The sequence below is a fragment of the Candida jiufengensis genome (genome assembly GCF_024610255.1).
Source record: "Candida jiufengensis strain CBS 10846 chromosome Unknown scaffold6, whole genome shotgun sequence".
Taxonomy (NCBI): Eukaryota; Fungi; Ascomycota; class Pichiomycetes; order Serinales; family Debaryomycetaceae; genus Lodderomyces; species Lodderomyces jiufengensis.
The window spans coordinates 187043-204346 of NW_026261557.1; the positions used below are offsets into that span (position 1 = coordinate 187043).

The 17304-nt window shown below is 26.8% G+C and overlaps 9 protein-coding genes across 9 annotated transcripts; 3 read left to right on the plus strand and 6 right to left on the minus strand. All coding sequences in view use genetic code 12, as the record gives it.

Moving 5' to 3' along the window:
- Positions 1-764: 764 nt before the first annotated feature.
- On the plus strand, positions 765-1931 carry KGF54_001172 (uncharacterized protein; the record flags this gene model as incomplete). Its single annotated transcript, XM_051761512.1, has 1 exon — positions 765-1931. The coding sequence occupies one exon, from the start codon at positions 765-767 to the stop codon at positions 1929-1931; it is 1167 nt and encodes a 388-aa protein (XP_051621568.1).
- A 155-nt stretch (positions 1932-2086) lies between these two features.
- Positions 2087-3850, minus strand: GGA2 (phosphatidylinositol 4-phosphate-binding protein; the record flags this gene model as incomplete). Its single annotated transcript, XM_051761513.1, has 1 exon — positions 2087-3850. One exon carries the CDS (start codon positions 3848-3850, stop codon positions 2087-2089), a length of 1764 nt encoding a protein of 587 aa, XP_051621569.1.
- A 247-nt stretch (positions 3851-4097) lies between these two features.
- Positions 4098-4493, plus strand: KGF54_001174 (uncharacterized protein; the record flags this gene model as incomplete). The annotated part of the gene is made up of 1 exon (XM_051761514.1): positions 4098-4493. One exon carries the CDS (start codon positions 4098-4100, stop codon positions 4491-4493), a length of 396 nt encoding a protein of 131 aa, XP_051621570.1.
- Positions 4494-4552: 59 nt separating this feature from the next.
- Positions 4553-5221, minus strand: KGF54_001175 (uncharacterized protein; the record flags this gene model as incomplete). The annotated part of the gene is made up of 1 exon (XM_051761515.1): positions 4553-5221. The coding sequence occupies one exon, from the start codon at positions 5219-5221 to the stop codon at positions 4553-4555; it is 669 nt and encodes a 222-aa protein (XP_051621571.1).
- Positions 5222-5916: 695 nt separating this feature from the next.
- Positions 5917-6930, minus strand: COQ4 (ubiquinone biosynthesis protein; the record flags this gene model as incomplete). Its single annotated transcript, XM_051761516.1, has 1 exon — positions 5917-6930. The coding sequence occupies one exon, from the start codon at positions 6928-6930 to the stop codon at positions 5917-5919; it is 1014 nt and encodes a 337-aa protein (XP_051621572.1).
- Positions 6931-7065: 135 nt separating this feature from the next.
- KGF54_001177 (uncharacterized protein) lies at positions 7066-8715 on the minus strand (the record flags this gene model as incomplete). The annotated part of the gene is made up of 1 exon (XM_051761517.1): positions 7066-8715. The coding sequence occupies one exon, from the start codon at positions 8713-8715 to the stop codon at positions 7066-7068; it is 1650 nt and encodes a 549-aa protein (XP_051621573.1).
- A 249-nt stretch (positions 8716-8964) lies between these two features.
- KGF54_001178 (lipoyl(octanoyl) transferase) lies at positions 8965-9633 on the plus strand (the record flags this gene model as incomplete). The annotated part of the gene is made up of 1 exon (XM_051761518.1): positions 8965-9633. The coding sequence occupies one exon, from the start codon at positions 8965-8967 to the stop codon at positions 9631-9633; it is 669 nt and encodes a 222-aa protein (XP_051621574.1).
- A 212-nt stretch (positions 9634-9845) lies between these two features.
- ECM33 (Ecm33p) lies at positions 9846-11992 on the minus strand (the record flags this gene model as incomplete). The annotated part of the gene is made up of 2 exons (XM_051761519.1): positions 9846-11074; positions 11932-11992. 2 exons carry the CDS (start codon positions 11990-11992, stop codon positions 9846-9848), a joined length of 1290 nt encoding a protein of 429 aa, XP_051621575.1.
- A 2589-nt stretch (positions 11993-14581) lies between these two features.
- Positions 14582-17269, minus strand: ARO80 (Aro80p; the record flags this gene model as incomplete). The annotated part of the gene is made up of 1 exon (XM_051761521.1): positions 14582-17269. The coding sequence occupies one exon, from the start codon at positions 17267-17269 to the stop codon at positions 14582-14584; it is 2688 nt and encodes an 895-aa protein (XP_051621576.1).
- Positions 17270-17304: the final 35 nt, after the last annotated feature.

The following is a 17304-nucleotide window of genomic DNA, read 5'->3' on the forward strand; positions in this document are numbered from 1 at the left end:
GACTTCAAATTTATTCAAACACAATGATCTAAACATATCTTGTAATGTTTATAATCATCAAATCCGAAAAAATAAGAATCGATTAATAAACAAATCGAAGGTAAATTCAAAATTATCAAGTTTTGAATCTTCAAAATGAATCTTAACCTAAAAAATAATTTCAGTTTTGCTGTAGAAACAATATTTGAGATACAAAATGATATCTTTGTAAATAAATATTAAATCCAAACAAACTTTTCAAATTGATCTGTTGATTGAAATCACTTTCAAATCCAATAGTGTTTCGCTGAAACGATTGTAAATTTTAACACTCTACTAAATAAGTGTTTTCATTTTTAAACTTAAGTAAAAAACGCTTCAAACAGACAACGGAACTGAATTCATTAATGAAAACATTAAACATCTAATTAAACACATGGTATCAAACACAACTTAACAATTGCCAATCATCCACATCAGAATGGAACTGCGGAACGTGATCATCAAAATACGTTAATTTTCTTTACATGTAAAATTAATTAATTTCTTATAATAATTTTTTGATGTCGCAGATTAGAAATAAAAGTCATTAAAACAATTTATAATTTAAGCCATACATTTTATTTTACAAATCCACTATACTTTAGAATCTTATTATCATTAATTTTTAACCCTTTTACGAAATTTATAAAAACGGTATTTTACAACGTCAATATATTGCAATAAATAAAGTATAAACATTCGTTTTATTTTTGCTATTTCATATCAACTTAACAAATTTCAAAATGAAAGTTTCATTCTTAATTTCTTTAATATCTTTATCAACGATGATATCATCAAAAAATGTATATGATTTACGAGATCTAAAAGATATTTCAACAAATGATAAAAGAGAAGCTGATGCAGAACCCAAAAATATAGCTGATTTACAAGCGTTAAAAGGAAGTTTAGAAATTGTTGATGATAAAAGGGATGCTAAAAATGCAAAGTCTTATGAAGAAATTTTAGAAGCTTTGAAAGGTATTGAAAAAAGAGATGCTAAAAATACACCAAATTTAGGTAAACTTTTTAAAGAATTGCAAGATGTTAAAGGTAAAAGAGATGCTAAAAACACTCCTAATTTTGATGAAATCTTAAAAGCTTTGAATAGTGTAAATGATAAGAGAGATGCCAAAAATACTCCAAATTTATCAGATTTGTTAAAAGCTTTAGAAGATGAAGAAAATACAGTCACTAAAAGAAAAAATACTATAAACATTTCAAATTTTGTATTTGAGGAAGATTCAAAAGATAAAAGAGAAGCTAAAAATGTATTCAATGTTGAAAAATATGCCAATTTAATAAATAAACGTAGTGAGCAACAACAAGTTTTGGAAAATAATAATGGAGAAACAATTGAGACAGAAAACAATGATTTGGTATTTACATTTAAATCATCAGATTGTTTCAACAACTTATTACAATCAATCTTACCACAGTTAAAATCAATTTCTATTTTCGCTGGATATATAAGAGACAATTCCATATTAAATTCCAAAACAGAGTCATTAGAATCAAACATGTTGATTATAACTCCAACAGATGAAGCTATAGAAACTAATTTATCAAATTTAAAACCATGGGAATTTCCTAAAAATATAGATGATGTTACAAATGAAGAAGAACAAGATAAAATTTTACAAGATAATTTAAATCATTTTTTGGATGGTCATATCGTAACTGATTTCCAAAATAAGATAATTATTGAAGAAAATAATGATGATGATTCCAAAAATGAAAAAATTATATTAACTACTTTAGATAATGGTAAAAAATTAAAAATTAAACAAGATTTATTGACTCAGAATTTTTTTATTAAAGTTGATAAAAAGAAATGGATTCCTGTTGATACTGTTAAACAAGTTGAAAATGGGTTAATTTTTATTATTAATGATTCATTAGTTAAACCATGAAATGGTTGGGATATTTCAGTTTAGTTCATTCGGTCTTTAATTTATTTACTTATTTATGTGTTTTACATTTGACTTTCAATTCTTTTATATTACTATTTTTATTTAGTGTTTATTATACATATAAATTTATGTTTATTTCAATATTGGTTCACATTCTATAAAACGGTTACACCAGTATCTTCTTTTGTTTCATTACTAATTTTGTACTCGATCTTCCATTTAATTTTTAATTGTTTCAGTTGAGGATTTTCGATGTTAAATTCTTGAGATATTCCATGATTATTAAAACCATATAAGACATCATTTGATTGAGATTTCAAATCTAATTTGCATGTCTTTGGAACTGCAATCATAAATTTTATATTTGAAATTGTTGAATTAGTTAAATTTGAAAATAATATTTTTCCCTTAAAGTTATTTGGTTGTTGTTGTAATACACCAACTTCTATTTTTAAATTTGAAGTTTGAGTTATTTGTAACATCTTGATATAACTTTGAGATGGTTTTTGTAAACTTGAAGGTGTTGATGATGGGAAATCAAATCCGAATGGATCTAAGTTTTTGGAACTTGTTGTTGATGGTTTTGATATGTTGGATTGTAATTGTGGTGATGGTGAATTTAAATCACTTAATAAATCAAAATTTGATGATGAAGAAGAAGGTTGTTTTGATTGAGTTTGTGCGGTTGATGGTTTTGGTTGTTGAATAGTTGATGATGTAGTACTTCCAAGTGTGATTGATCCTCCGGCTCCATATAAATTTAGTGGATTTATTTGTGAATTACCATTTGATGATGAGTTGAAATTGTTGTTCTCTCCAAATGTTAAGTTAGATAAATCACTTAATAAATCATTGTAACCTTGTTCTTTACTTGCTGTTACATCTTCCGGTGCATCATCAAAATCAATTAAATTCAAGTCTGCACTACCTGAACCACCACCAGAGACTTTAATTTTACTTGCTTCTTCAATATTGCCACCTTTCAATAATTGAAATTTATTGACAACATTGTTAACATCATCATTTAATGATAATAAGTTATGAACTTCTTCCTCTTCATCATCACCTTGTTCAATGATTTTATTAATAATTGGTTGTGAACTTTTGATAGAGCTATATAATTCAACTAATGCTTCATCAGAATTGTCATCAATTTTAGCACCACTACTTTCAATTGAATTCAACATTTCACTTAAAATTTCAACTTTTCGAGTTAATCTAACAATATCATCTTTCAATTGTTTTTTATTTTCCTTTATATTATCATCTTTAAACCCAGCCATAATTTTCATTAATTTATTAGCTTCTTGTAAATCTTGAGGTTTACCTCTTCTAATTAATTCTTGTAATTTTGCAGAATGTACAACAGCTTCTTCTTGTTGAATATCATCTAAAGATTTTAAATTATCTCCAGGATTTAATACTGCTATATCTTCAACTTTAACTTCTGGGAATATATAACCTTTATTTGTTAATAATCTATGCATATCTTTAATATAACCAAAATCTTCCTTATATTTTGAAGTACGACATATAGTTTGATACCATTCTTCAATTTGTGCCAAGATCAAACGTTGAACTCTGGAATATCTTAAAGTTGGCCTTTCTGGAAATCTTTTAACTAATTCATTAAGAAATTCTTTTCTTGAAATTTGTAAATGGAATGGATACCCACAATTTTTAACTAAATTATCTAATAATGCGATTGCTAATTCTGAAGTTTGAGGATCTTTTTGACTTATCAATTTAACAACTGCAATTGCTGCATCTCTTGGTGCTGATCCCTTTTTAGCATTAACATAATCACAAATTTCTAAATTAAGTGCTAAATTTGGTTCATCATTAGTTGGTCTACAAGCTCTATAGATTCTTCTCAATAATTTGGGATTTATTTTATCCAATGAATATGATGAAGCCATATTACTATGATTTTTTTGATTGTAATCTTATAATGATCCAATTGATTTGAAATCGTGGTAACCACTTTTAATTGTTGAAATATTTTAATGCTTGCTTATCCCGATTTTATTTTTTCTTGATAAGTAAAACTAACGCAAAAGTACTACAAATATTTAACCGATATAGAAGAACAACCACGTTCAATAATTCCACTGATCTACTACCCAAAAACATATTAGCCCTTCATCATTTGTCATATTCTTTTATATGGAACAACATCAAAGTCAAAATCAAAACATACCTACAAATGATCAATCAAATTCTTCACATCTGCCAACTCAATCCACAGATCCAGATTCTGATCCATTAGAATTACATCAATTATCATTAAGTTACGATTATTTAATATATAAGATAAAAGATTATATCAAAACATTAACAGATCAAACATATACCTCGATTGTACAAAAACAAAATAGTATAAATAATGATTATTTCGAAAAACTAAAATTAAGTAAACAATATGATAATATTGATAACCTATTAAAAAAATGCAATGATTTAGAGTTAGAATTTATGAAAATCGATCAATTAGTAATATTTGTTGAGGAATTTAAACAAAGATTGGATATTATTGAACTGAGATTTAAAGAGCTTGATTGAAGGCAAAAACTTATTATGCTAATAATAGTGTTACTTTGGGACTATAAACTGATTAATATCTAAACTTTATTTCCAATTTGAGTAGTATCAAGTGGTGGATCAGGAACAGGTCGTCCTTTATAATTTGGTGGAATATTATTTTGTGGTCTTGGAAGTTCAGGATTATAAGGTTCTTCAGTTGATTCATATTTAGCAGCAGTAGCTTGTCTATTTTTATTAGTGACTGCAGCAGCTGTACCTGAATTATTTGGATTTTCAATACCACCATTTAGTCCTTCATATTTTCTAATCAAGTGTTTTTCCAACAAAATAAAATTTCTTGAATTACATTTATATAAAACATTAATAAAATCACCAACTATTGGAATTAAACCAATACCAAAATCAAAAGTAACATTAGCCATCATTTCAGTTTCTAAACCCTTTGGTAAACCACCTTCAATTTTTTTAGCAGTTCTAACTAATTGATAAGCAAAAAAAAATGCTATAAAATCACCAATCCATGGAATTAAACCAATTATACCAGACCAACCAATTCTTATCCCACAAAAACTTAATTGTAAATCTAAAGTATAAGCTCTATTTTTAACTTTATTTAAGATTTTTAAATCATGTTTTGGAATATATGATGGTAATTTTCTTTTTCTTTTAGCTCCTTTTCTTTGATAAAAATGTAAATCTTTTTCTGGAATTTCTTCAAAATATGGATCTTCTTGAGGAGCTCCCATAGTTACTAAATGATCAAGATTTGTCTAAATTTGTTAATATTTGATTAAGTTTATCATAGAAGAATTTGGAAATTTACATACTTTTTTCAAAAAGTATTTGTATAGTAATTGTGACATGATGAAGTAGTTGTTATCTTGTTATCAAATATAAAAAGTTGAGTTGTTATGAGTTTAAGTGATAATGAAATGAAACTATACAAATGAGATTGAATATAAATGGATGGAAATTTGTAAACATATTATTTATATTTTATTTATATAATTTACATTGCTCTATAAATAAAAACTTTAATTAATAAAATTTCAAATTTGTTTTACATTATTAAATTACTACCACTTAAAATTTAAATTATTAAAAAATATAGTAAAACATTATAATAAATTAACAAACAAGATTACTAGAATACTATTATAACATTAGTCAATATTAAAGAGCAAAAACAATAAAAATAATAATACGTTTTGAAACGAAATGTAGATCTAATTTTTTACATGACTATTTACATTTAAAAAATTTAATATTTCGTACAGCCTTTTCGTTTCAATTGGAATTGGTAGCCTTAGTTGTCAAAAATATAATATGGGGTTTCAAAAATATTATTATTTAAATTAACTATGTATAATATATGTAATCAAAATCATCATTTGAAATTGGGCAGTGTAGTTCAATGATTAAATCGTTATGTAAGCTCACTTTATATTGTTTCACTTTTCTTTAATTTCAATTCTTTTTCTTTTCTTTTTTCACTAAAATAATCTTTTCTCATTCCTCTTAAATCAGGTGGTGATTCAATTCCAATTTCTTTTCTAAATTCATTAATATCTTTTTCTAATATTTTTTCCCAATAAACATTTATCAAAGGTTTAGAATATAAACCATTTTTAAAAGCCCATGGATAATATATTTCTCTTAATCTTTTTCTTTGAGATTTTTTTAATCTTAATGGAGCAAATAATGAACCTAATCCACTCATTGGTATACCAATATTTAAAAATTCTAATATTTTAACTGATATTTCACCTTCTATTATTATTGGTAATCCAGTTATTGCATGATAAAAATCGTGACATTCTCTATATCTTTGGAAAATATATGCTAATTCTTCATTATCTATATATTTAACTTCAACTCTTGTATCTGGACTCACCCCTTCTTTATCTAACCATATCATATAGTTTTTTCCAATTGTATTATCAGGTAATGAACTAAGGTAATCTAAATCTAATGAAGTTGATGTTATTCTTGGTCTTTCTCTTAAAATTTGTCTACCTATTGGATCACTTAACATTGTTTTTTGTAGACTCTTGAGTACTGGTTCAATGGCACTTGATTCTCCTAATGCAACTATGAATTCATTTCTTTCTGGATGATAAAATGAACCAATTGATGAACCTACAAACATCATAGCTTTTTCCAAATTGTTTAATGGTATGTGACCCGGATAATCTGGTTTAGATCTTTCAAAGAGAGGTTTGTCTTTTGTTGTTAAATGCATGCTTTTATTTGGGTCATTATAATGTAATTCCCCATTCTCCATCTTGGATGCTAATACGTTATTTTTTGACCATAGTATTGAACCAAATAATGAGGTTGCTAAAGTTGTGAATATGAAATTTCTTTTAGCAGTAATATTGACATTTTGGTTAACAATTGAGTTGAATCGTTTCAGTAGTAGTATATTTCCTAACTTCCTCGATATCATTATCATTCAGTGGGTTGAAGTGAGCTGTATTTTAATTGTTGTATTGATCTGATACAAAATTTGGATGTATACTTTCAATATTGCGCAAAATCGAGACTCATACTAAAATTACTTACATATTAATTTGAAAGTTGATTTGATTTATATTTCATTATAAAAAGTATGAACTATAAAATCTAATAACTTAATAATCAAATACTTATTTATTTTATTATTTTGATTGATTTCTTCGTCCTCGGCAAATATAATTAAGACCAGCTTAATAGATTTTTGAACAATTTCTTTATCTTCGATACCTTGATTTATAATTGGTAGACTGTTCAAAATTTGAAGTATATTATTTGTGATTTGATCAATTTCAATTGCTTCTTCTTCTTCTTCTTTCACATCTAATTTTTCCTCATAAAACAACTGCACTCTTAAATTATCAATTAGTTGACTAAGTTTAGTGGGAACTTCAAGATTCTTAAAATGCTTTAAAATATAATTCAGTAATAAATTATTGAACCAATTGTGTAGAATTGAAAAATTTGAGATTATGGTTTGAATGGATAAAAATGATCCATATATCATTGGTTTATATAAATTTATGAAAAGTAAATTATTGAGTAACGTAAAAACTGAAGATTGTAAAAAATCAAATTTATTCAGTCTAGATCTAATGGAAAGACACACAGTGAAATAAAGTCCGTCTACTATCCCACTAAGTTTATTTAGCACTGTAGATACTTTCTTAGTTTTTTTATTGTCTTTCATCGACTGTAGTATACTTGTAACTATCTTATCGATGTTTCCAATTATGAATTCTTGAGATGATAATTTTTCAAATAATTTATTCAAAATCAAATCACTTAAAATTAGAATCACTAAATCACTTGAAATTTTTGAGTCATATATTGAGTTGCTTAAGTTTTTGAAAGCAACTTGTAAAATTTTCTTTACTAAAACTCTGAAATATAGTAATTGACTTTCTTCATTTGTAGTGTCGAATATGATATGTTTTTCAAACAAATATTGATCTAAAATCTCATGTGGTTTTAAGTTGGGATCATAATGTAGATTATTTTCATTATTAGCTTTGTCGTAATAATCGTTAATGACTTTATATGAATATTCACGGTCATCTTTCTCAACAAACTCCTTGAGGTGTTCATCTAAAATCTGTATTAACACATCTTCCAAATTTAAAATTTGATCTTCATCTTCAAACAATTTCGTGATTCTTATATTTAAATCTTGTGCAAATACAACTATGACCTCATTATATACTTTCTCAACAAATTCAAAATTATTAGTATTTAGTTTTGTAAGGTACCATGAATTTATAAATTTAACCATTATTGTAGATAAGAATATGTGAATTGACCAATTCAAATTCGGTATTAAATTAAGTATCGGTAGGAGTTTTTGTAATTGTTCTACTTCTATATTGGGGTCCAGTTTGGAATACATTAACTTTAAAAATTCAATTTCTTCAAATTCATGTTTTGAATCAACTTGTGGACTTTTCAATTGACGTTTGTATTCTTCTTCCTTTTTCGATGATAATTTGATGTCTTTTTTTTTAATTGTATGAAGTGATGATTGTTGTCTTTGATGTAATGGATGTTTTACTTTATTAGTCAGTTTGGTACTTTCATTTATACTTGATGTTGGTGGTAGTGATTGTAATGTTTGTGTTGGTTGTAAATTTGATCCTTGTTGTTGATGATCATGGCTCGTTACATTTGTATTTGTAGTAGCTATAGATACTGGTCTTGATTTAATTTGAATATCTTTATACCTCGACATACTCGCCAGTATTAAAGCACTAACATAATTTTGACAATTCCAAGTAATTTTTGGTTTTGTTTGTGGTTGCCAAATTATTATATTGTGAAATTATGTTACAAAAGAAAAAATATATATTCACGTATTACTGATCTTTCACAACTTAATTGAATGTATAAACCAATACTGAAAAATCTAAGGACTTTACAACATATACATTTTCCGGGAATAACAAGCTTTCAACATGGTTTAAATATACAAGATCTACTCATGGATCAAAATTTACAGTACAAGTCATTAACATCAAAAATACGACGAAACAATAATTATAATCTCGAAACAATTGATCCAATTCCACCAACGATATTAACTTTTGAATTTGAAAATGTTTACGTATCAGGTTTGAAACTGAAACAAAAGATTAAAGAATCAGATATCGAAAATTTCAAGAAAATAGAATGTGAATTTTATCAATTAAATAGAGGTGGAGAATTAACGTGGCATGGTAAAGGTCAATTAGTTACATATTTAGTGTTGAACCTAAAAGATTTTGCAAAACTATCACCAAAATGTTATGTCAACAACGTGCTTTTAAAACCATTACAGAATGTTTTAAAGAATGAGTTCAAACTAGAGACAAATTTGAATGATTTAAACCCTGGAATATTTTATAAAAATGATAAAATTGCAAGTATTGGAGTTAGAATTCGTCATGGTGTCACTGAATATGGTACTTCATTAAATTTAAACCCTGACTTGAAGTACCTAAATACCTTTGAAATGTGTGGTATAAAAGATGGCAAACAAACTTCTTTAGTGAATATATTACGCGATAAGAAAGATATCGCTGACGACTTGAATATAGAGAAAATGTCTGATTTATACGTGAAGCAAATTGCTGACGTTTTGAGCCTAGTTGTTGAAAAGACAATTTTATAGATAATTTATAGACAAGCCAGACTATAAGACTCCAAATATTTATATAAATATTTATCATTATTATATATTATTATTAAATTAGAAAAAACATTAACGTAGTTTTATAAAAGAAAAAATTGTATAGTAAACAAAAATTAAACTCTTTTTTTTTATATGAATTTGTATCAAAACACAATTGAATGAAAAGATTGATTAGTAGCTTTGTTTTAGATTTAAACAAAAGCAACACCAATAGCACCAAAAGCAGCCATAACTGAAGCTAATAAACCAACTCTTGCGGTGTTAGCATCTGATTTTCTGCTTGATGATGATGATGAACCTGATGATGAAGAACCTGAACCGCCTGATGATGAACCAGTTTCAGATGATGATGAATCTGATGATGAATCTGAACCTGATTTTTTAGATGATGATGATGAAGTAGTAACTTTATCTTGACATTGGAATTTATCACCTTTAACATCACCATTTGAATTTAATTTATTGAAAGCTGAACATGATAATTCACCATCAATTTTTAAAATAAAACCACCAGCAACTCTTGTTAATGAGCTGAAAGTACCATTATCAAATGAACCATTAATGTTGACAGCACCACCGACTGAATTTAATTCTGGGAAACCATCTAATGATTTTAAGTTATCATTATCGGAAATTTGTAAAGCACCACCAATAGTTTCTAATTTAGGGAAATCGACTTCATCTAAATCTTCATTTTTATTAATAGTTAATGATTTACCAATTGATTTTAATTGTTTTAATTCAATTTTTTCAATTGATGATGATGAAAAAGCAACTGAACCATTAGTTTGAGTTAAGTTTGGAGCTTGGAATGAATTAACTGATTGTAAAATAACATTATTAGCAGAAGTTAATTGATTTAAAATAACATCAACTTTTTCAGCATTATATGAAATATCAATAGTATCAGTAACTTCTTGTAAACCTGAATCAATAGTATCAATATCACCATTATTATTAACATTGAAAACTTTTAATCTATAGACATTAATACCAGTTAATTGATTTAAACCAGTATCTGAAATAATAATTGAGTCAGCTGAAGTTAAACCTGAAGCTAAACCAGTTGATTCTAAAGCTGGTAAAGCATTCAAATTTAAAGTACCAACAGTAGTTAATTGAGCTAAATTCAAGTTTGATAAAATGGTGTTAGCATTAACTTCAAAAGTTCCTGAAATTAATTGTAAAGTTGGTGCATTAACAGTAGAAGCTTGAGTAGCATTTATGATTGATAAATCACCATATAATTGTTTTAAACCAGTTAATTCAACTGTTCCGAATGCATCACCTTGAATAGTAACATCACCTACAGCAGTTTCACAGGCAGCAACTGAAGCAACTTGACCTGAAGCAGTGGCAGTAAAATCTGAAAATGAACATCCACTATTAACTGATGGAGTAGCAGTAGTTAAGGTAGAATCTAAATAAAACTTGTTAGTAATTTGTTAATGAATCTTCAAAAGTCAATATATTAAGCTTTTCAGATCCAAGACTTTTTTGAGTGCTAAATATTTATAATATTTTTATAAGATTCTTTTAAATTTTGATGTATTATTTAAACCAATATTGATCAGATATACGGGAAAATACGAGAAACTTAAATGCAGGATTATTTTAATACTTCACTTTTAAAACAATCTTCATTTCCAGTAGTATTATTTGTAATGATAATGTTATTGAACAATTGATGGTTGAATATGATTTTTCAAGTATTATAATAAATTATTCAAATTTGATCCAATTTGTCCTATTGTCTCAGATTATAATTGCTTTTCTTCAATTATTTTATTAATTTCCCCTTTCGTTTATTTTTTTTTTTTTTTTCGAGGAAATTTAAGAAAAAAANATTTCTCTTCATATTAATACTCATACTAAATTTGAAAGAATCGAACTAGATTATTACAGAATTTTGACTTGATCTACTCAATTGAGTAAAACCATTAAATTCTCTAAACACTTTGATCTTTTCAATTTATTTATTGTTTGACTTTTTGAGAAATTTATGTTGTATTATGCAAGGCACTATTTGACTTGTATATATTTCCCTTTTTTCATAAAGCCGTTGATGAAAAATTTTAATGTAACGCTGATGAGTGATCCCAATAACAATTCAATAAAGACCCAATTGAATATGATGTGATTGTCTTATTATAAATTACCCCCAATATAGATCAATTCAAATTTGTAAGGTTTGTCCCTGTCCCTTTAAAATCTTGGATCAAAGAAAAAAGCTTAAAATATTATTTTTCATTTCTTAAAAATTATTATTATACATACTATTAGCAGCTGATGTTAAACTAGCAATAGCTGAAACAGCTAAAATATTCTTCAATTGCATCCTTGATTAATATATTATTGATAATTGAACTCAAAAAAAAGTATTCAAGAAAGAAAGAAAGATATAAAAAAGAATTTTAAAATTAATTTTAATAGAAAAAGGTTTGTAAAATATAATTTTATTTATCAACAAATTATTAATTTTTATTTATTTTATTTATTTTATGAAAAATTTTTATTGATTTACTAAAATACATTTTTTAATACAAAAAAATTATCAATAATAATGCATAAATATTTATTTAACTAATAAATTTCACACTTATTATTGAAAAAAGGTAAATAATCCAAATTATTTAATTAATTATGCATTTTGAAAATAACAATTATTACATGACATATGTAATAAATTATGTACCCGACATACTCTATATTTTTTTCTTTACTTTTAGTTATACGTATAATTCAAGTGTATCTTAAACCTCGAGCAGCATTTACTTAAATTTTAATTATACTGAATTATCAACAAGTCCACTAATAGGAATTATTATAGTTTAATGTTATAGTATTTGATTAAGATAGGAGTTAATTAAAAGAATTTGGCACATTAAATTCCAATTGTTTTTAGTAAAAATTATTTATATTTTGGTTTGAGGTTTGAATTTGTGTTAAAAATTAATTTATTCCACAAAATCTATAAATAGTAAAAATAATCAAATATAGTAATAAAATGTCTCCTTGTTTTATATTATTAAAATTGGAGACATTCTCTTGTATTTTCAATTCCTATGTTTTATTATGAAGTGGTGTTTCTAAAAATAGATCATAGTTTTCGTTAAAAGAGAGATCAATTAGAATTCAATATCCCCCTATGGTTGATCAATACTTACATCAAATACAACTTTTTTAATAATAAACACAAATTGAAACCCACAGAATATTCCATGGTTATCTTTAATCTCTTTCAATTTCCCACATATTCCTTTTAGTTAATTCAAGTAATTAAAAAGTTTATTAAAATTATTGTGTAAATTAATTGCATAAATTAAGTTGATCAAAATCAATTTTATTTATTTGTTTACCTATTTTTACAAGAGAGATAAATTATTGTGATAAAATTTTGGTTAGATTATTTCACATTCCAATATTAAAAATTAGTCAATTTATTTAAATGGCATAGATTTACGGATAAACTTTTAAAAATTGAATACAAAAGCCATTATCAATTTTTCTAAAGTGAATTATAATATTTTGACATATTTTTTAATATTGAAGATGTCGTTACAGTTTGGTATCACAACTATTTGATCTTAATAAATAATCCATTCTACCAAAACTACTAATTACAAAGATGAAATTATCGACTTGGACTAGTCATGTAGTAAGAGCAATCAACAGTGACCCCACATACTCCTTAAACACATGTTCTTTCAGATTTAAGATTGTCCAACTTTTAAACATTTAAACCAGCCATTTTTTATCAAATTATAATCAATTGTCCCTTAATTTTGATAAGAAAAAAAAATTAAATAATAATAATGAAAATATTATAATAGTGGACTAAAAAATAAAATTAAAAGATTGTATTGTGAAATTTTTCAACTGCTTTTAATCAATTGTATTTACTATCTTTAGATTTATGTTTCAACATCGTCTCTCAAGATCAAACGTAGATTCGATACAATTGATTTTTTTACGTATAATTACACCTTTTAAATATAAACAATAAATAAGATTATATGAAACAAAACTACGCGTAAATTAATTGTCCTGAAATTTCAATTTCTTTTGGCAGTCAGACTTTTTTTGTCGAAATCCATTCGCGACATTGGAGATAAGAACGGACTTGGACGAGCACATGTAAAATTTAATTAAATTTGAACAGCTTCCGCCAGTTGTCGACCTGAAAATTTACACGTGTCTGACCCAAGAAATCGACTGTTTCATGGTATTTTACTTTTTGGAGTATAAGCTTTGTACATCAAAAGCAATTATCTGAGAAGCTGCATTTTGAGATCAAACACAAGAAATTAATATCATATGTTTAATTATTCTTAGCATAGCCACTTTATTTCCGCCTTGTGTTACATTAAAATAATCGAGACACTGTGATGTCGCATTGTCATACATATTTATTAAGTGGTGTAAAATACGATAAAATACCCCTTAATTTTCAGATTAATATCTTTTAACTAATCAAGTTCAAAAGTAAGTATTGGTATGATCTAGAAACTTCTATCAAGTTCTTTCTATTGTCAACGAGAAGTAGAAGTATCTCCTCTAATGCTCGTTCAATTACAAATTGCAATTTGCAAATAGCATTGTTTTCTTGTTGTTGTCTTTGTTTGTTTGGATTGCAAATTTAAAATTCAGGAACATTCGGTTATCTAAAATTTCTGTGTAAAGGATTACTCAATGGAGTAAGAAATTGTTTATTTTGAGAGTTGTAAGCTTGGACAATTTAGGCAAGTGAAAAGATCTCTACATGTTAGCAAGAAAAAGAAATTTACAATCAATTACAAAAACTACGAAATTAGTAAAATGATTTCATGAATTGGTTGCAAAAAAAGATACGAATATATTTTAAGCTAAAACCTAATAATGAAGACGAATGCTAGTCTAATTAAGGTATACCAAATCTCTTCTAACTCTAAAATTGATCATTAAGATTTAATTGTTGTTCAATCATTTCAGTCCAAGGAGCAACAAAATCTAACCCAATATTTTGATTATTAAAAAACCAGTCCATTACTTCTGAATCACCTGCAGTAGTGTTATTATTAGAATTGGTGTTATTATTTCCGTAGTACATATTGTTCATATTGTCTGAATTCATGTTATTTGAATAAGATCCGTATTGGGATGGTTGCAGTTGCTGTTGTTGCTGTATGATTGGTGGTTTGTTTTCTTGAGCTGCGATTGTCGCTGCTGTCGGTATACTTCCTGAATGTTTGAAATATGGACCATAAGGAAACGTATCCGGTAATGGCTTTTCAGTATTTGTGTTAGTTTGATAGGGTTGTTGTGTTTGTTGTTGTTGTTGCTGTTGTTGTTTTTGTTGAGATACCAAAGAATCTTGCTGCATGAATTGATCTTTATTATAATGTTGTTTAGGTTGTTGTTCTTGACTTTGTTCTTCAACTTCTTCGCTATCATTTTTTTTAGATTTCATTTCTGAATATAAAAACATCAAAATTGAGGAATATCTAGTACATAAATGTAATTCATCAGGAGAACAATCTCTTAAAGTTAAAGCAGCTCTATGAATTGAAGAAGAAATATCATCAATACTAATCATACTAAAACTTAATACAGTTGGATCATAAATTTCATTATTACTTAGACCTGAAAAAATTGAACCAATTTTAGGATTCAATGAGGTTTTGTGTTGTGCAGTAATAGTTAAATAACATTTCACAATAAAAGCAACTGCTCTAACAAGTCTTGTTAACCATCTAACTGGCATAAATCTTAACATTTTAAATTTATGAATTCTGTGAGCTGCGTTCAACATTTCATTAGCTGAATTGAAAGCTTGTTCTATAAATTTTGCACTTTTGGATAATTCATCTAATTTTAAATTCTTTTTCTCCAATTTTGGTGAAGGACTTAATGCTAATGAATATATGTATAACTTAACATAATTAAATTCAAATATGAAGGATTCTTGCTGTATACATTCGTTAATTTCATTGGATATTTTGGAATTCAATTTGGACCAATGATTAATATGTTTTGATAATTTACCAGTGGTTGGTACAAGAAAATTCTTATATTTTTTACTCCAATTATTAATCAATGGACTTATAATATTTAACACTGATAAATTTTGTTTCTTTGATAAATGACCTAATTGAGCTTTATAACCATAAAATGTTTCATGACCCAAAGACATGATTTGTAATAATTCAATTTGAGCTTTTTGAGCATTTGTAAATTTAAATTTATGTTCCATTGAAATTCTTTTTAATTCTTCTTCACTTATAAAATCAATTTCTTCCTCAAAATCTTCTTCAATTTCATCTGCATCTAAATCTATTTCTGACAATGAATGTGCTAACATTGATCTTCTTGATATATCCATAACGGAATTAATTTCGGCAATGTGGGTTGCAATTAATGTTTTAGAACTCATTTCCATAAATCCCATATCTTGAGCTAATCTAACTGCACTTCCAATTAGCATCCATGCCATTCTATGAGATCTTCTCATTGCTCCTAAACCAGCAAGACTACCATTTGTTGGCGCTTCTGCTCCTTCTTCTGCTTTGTTTGCATAATCTGACCATCTCCAATGTATAGCTCTTGGATTCCATTCTGTGAATAATAGAAAGGCAAAAATTGTACCTATGGATCTAGTACTTGCTTCAGCCCAAACTGTTTGTGAAATTAATCTTTGTACATATAACCATAATCGATCGTGAACTTCGATATTTCTAGGTACTGTACTATTGGTGTTATTATTTTCAAAGGGATGATATCTTGAAGATATAGTTAAAATTGCACATAACAAAATTGGATAACCTGCTAAAATTTTAGATGAATGTAAGAATTTAGGAATATGTGGGAAAAATGGATGCATTGTAGTGAAAAACAAATTGATTAAATTTTCAGCTTCAGATTCAGTTAAAATCCCATTATCTCCAATATAATCAATATTAGCTAATCTTGTAGATGCTTTTGGTCTAACAGATGATCCATTCTCAGCCGCTGGCATTGACATTCTTTTACCAGTAGGTTTTATATATGAAGGTACTGAATCATTTCTTTTTTCTATATTCATTGATTCAATTTCGTCATATTTGGCTCTGGCATCAATATGATCTCTTGCATCAGCTTTTGCAAAAGTACCCGCCGCACTAGCTAAAAACACTAATGCACCTTCCATAGTTGAGAAATTATTTTTTTCTTTTTGTGATGGTGGTTGTGGTGATTGGGATTGTCGAGGTGAATGTTGTTGTGGTGAATTATAACTAGCTTGAGATTGTTGACGATGGATTAAAGGTGGAGGAATTGGTGAAGGTTGAGTTTGATGTAAATGATGTGGAGAGTTTAAATTATCATGTAAAATTGAATTAACACCAGGTAATTCAACTGCTTCTTCAGTTTTTTGTTTCTTTTTTTTACCATTCAAAACATTATTTGACCCACCTCTTTTACTTTCAACAAATATACAATCTTTTCGTTCCCTTAAACATCTTGCACATTTACCATCATGAGGATTATCAACTGGTCCTAAATCACATTTAACTTTACGAACTCGACAATTCAAACATGCTCTGTAATTTCTCTTGTATTTTGGTTGATGATCGGGTGGTGTTGTATCACTATTTGACATGATTCTGAGGATGTATATGTCTTAATAATGGTTAG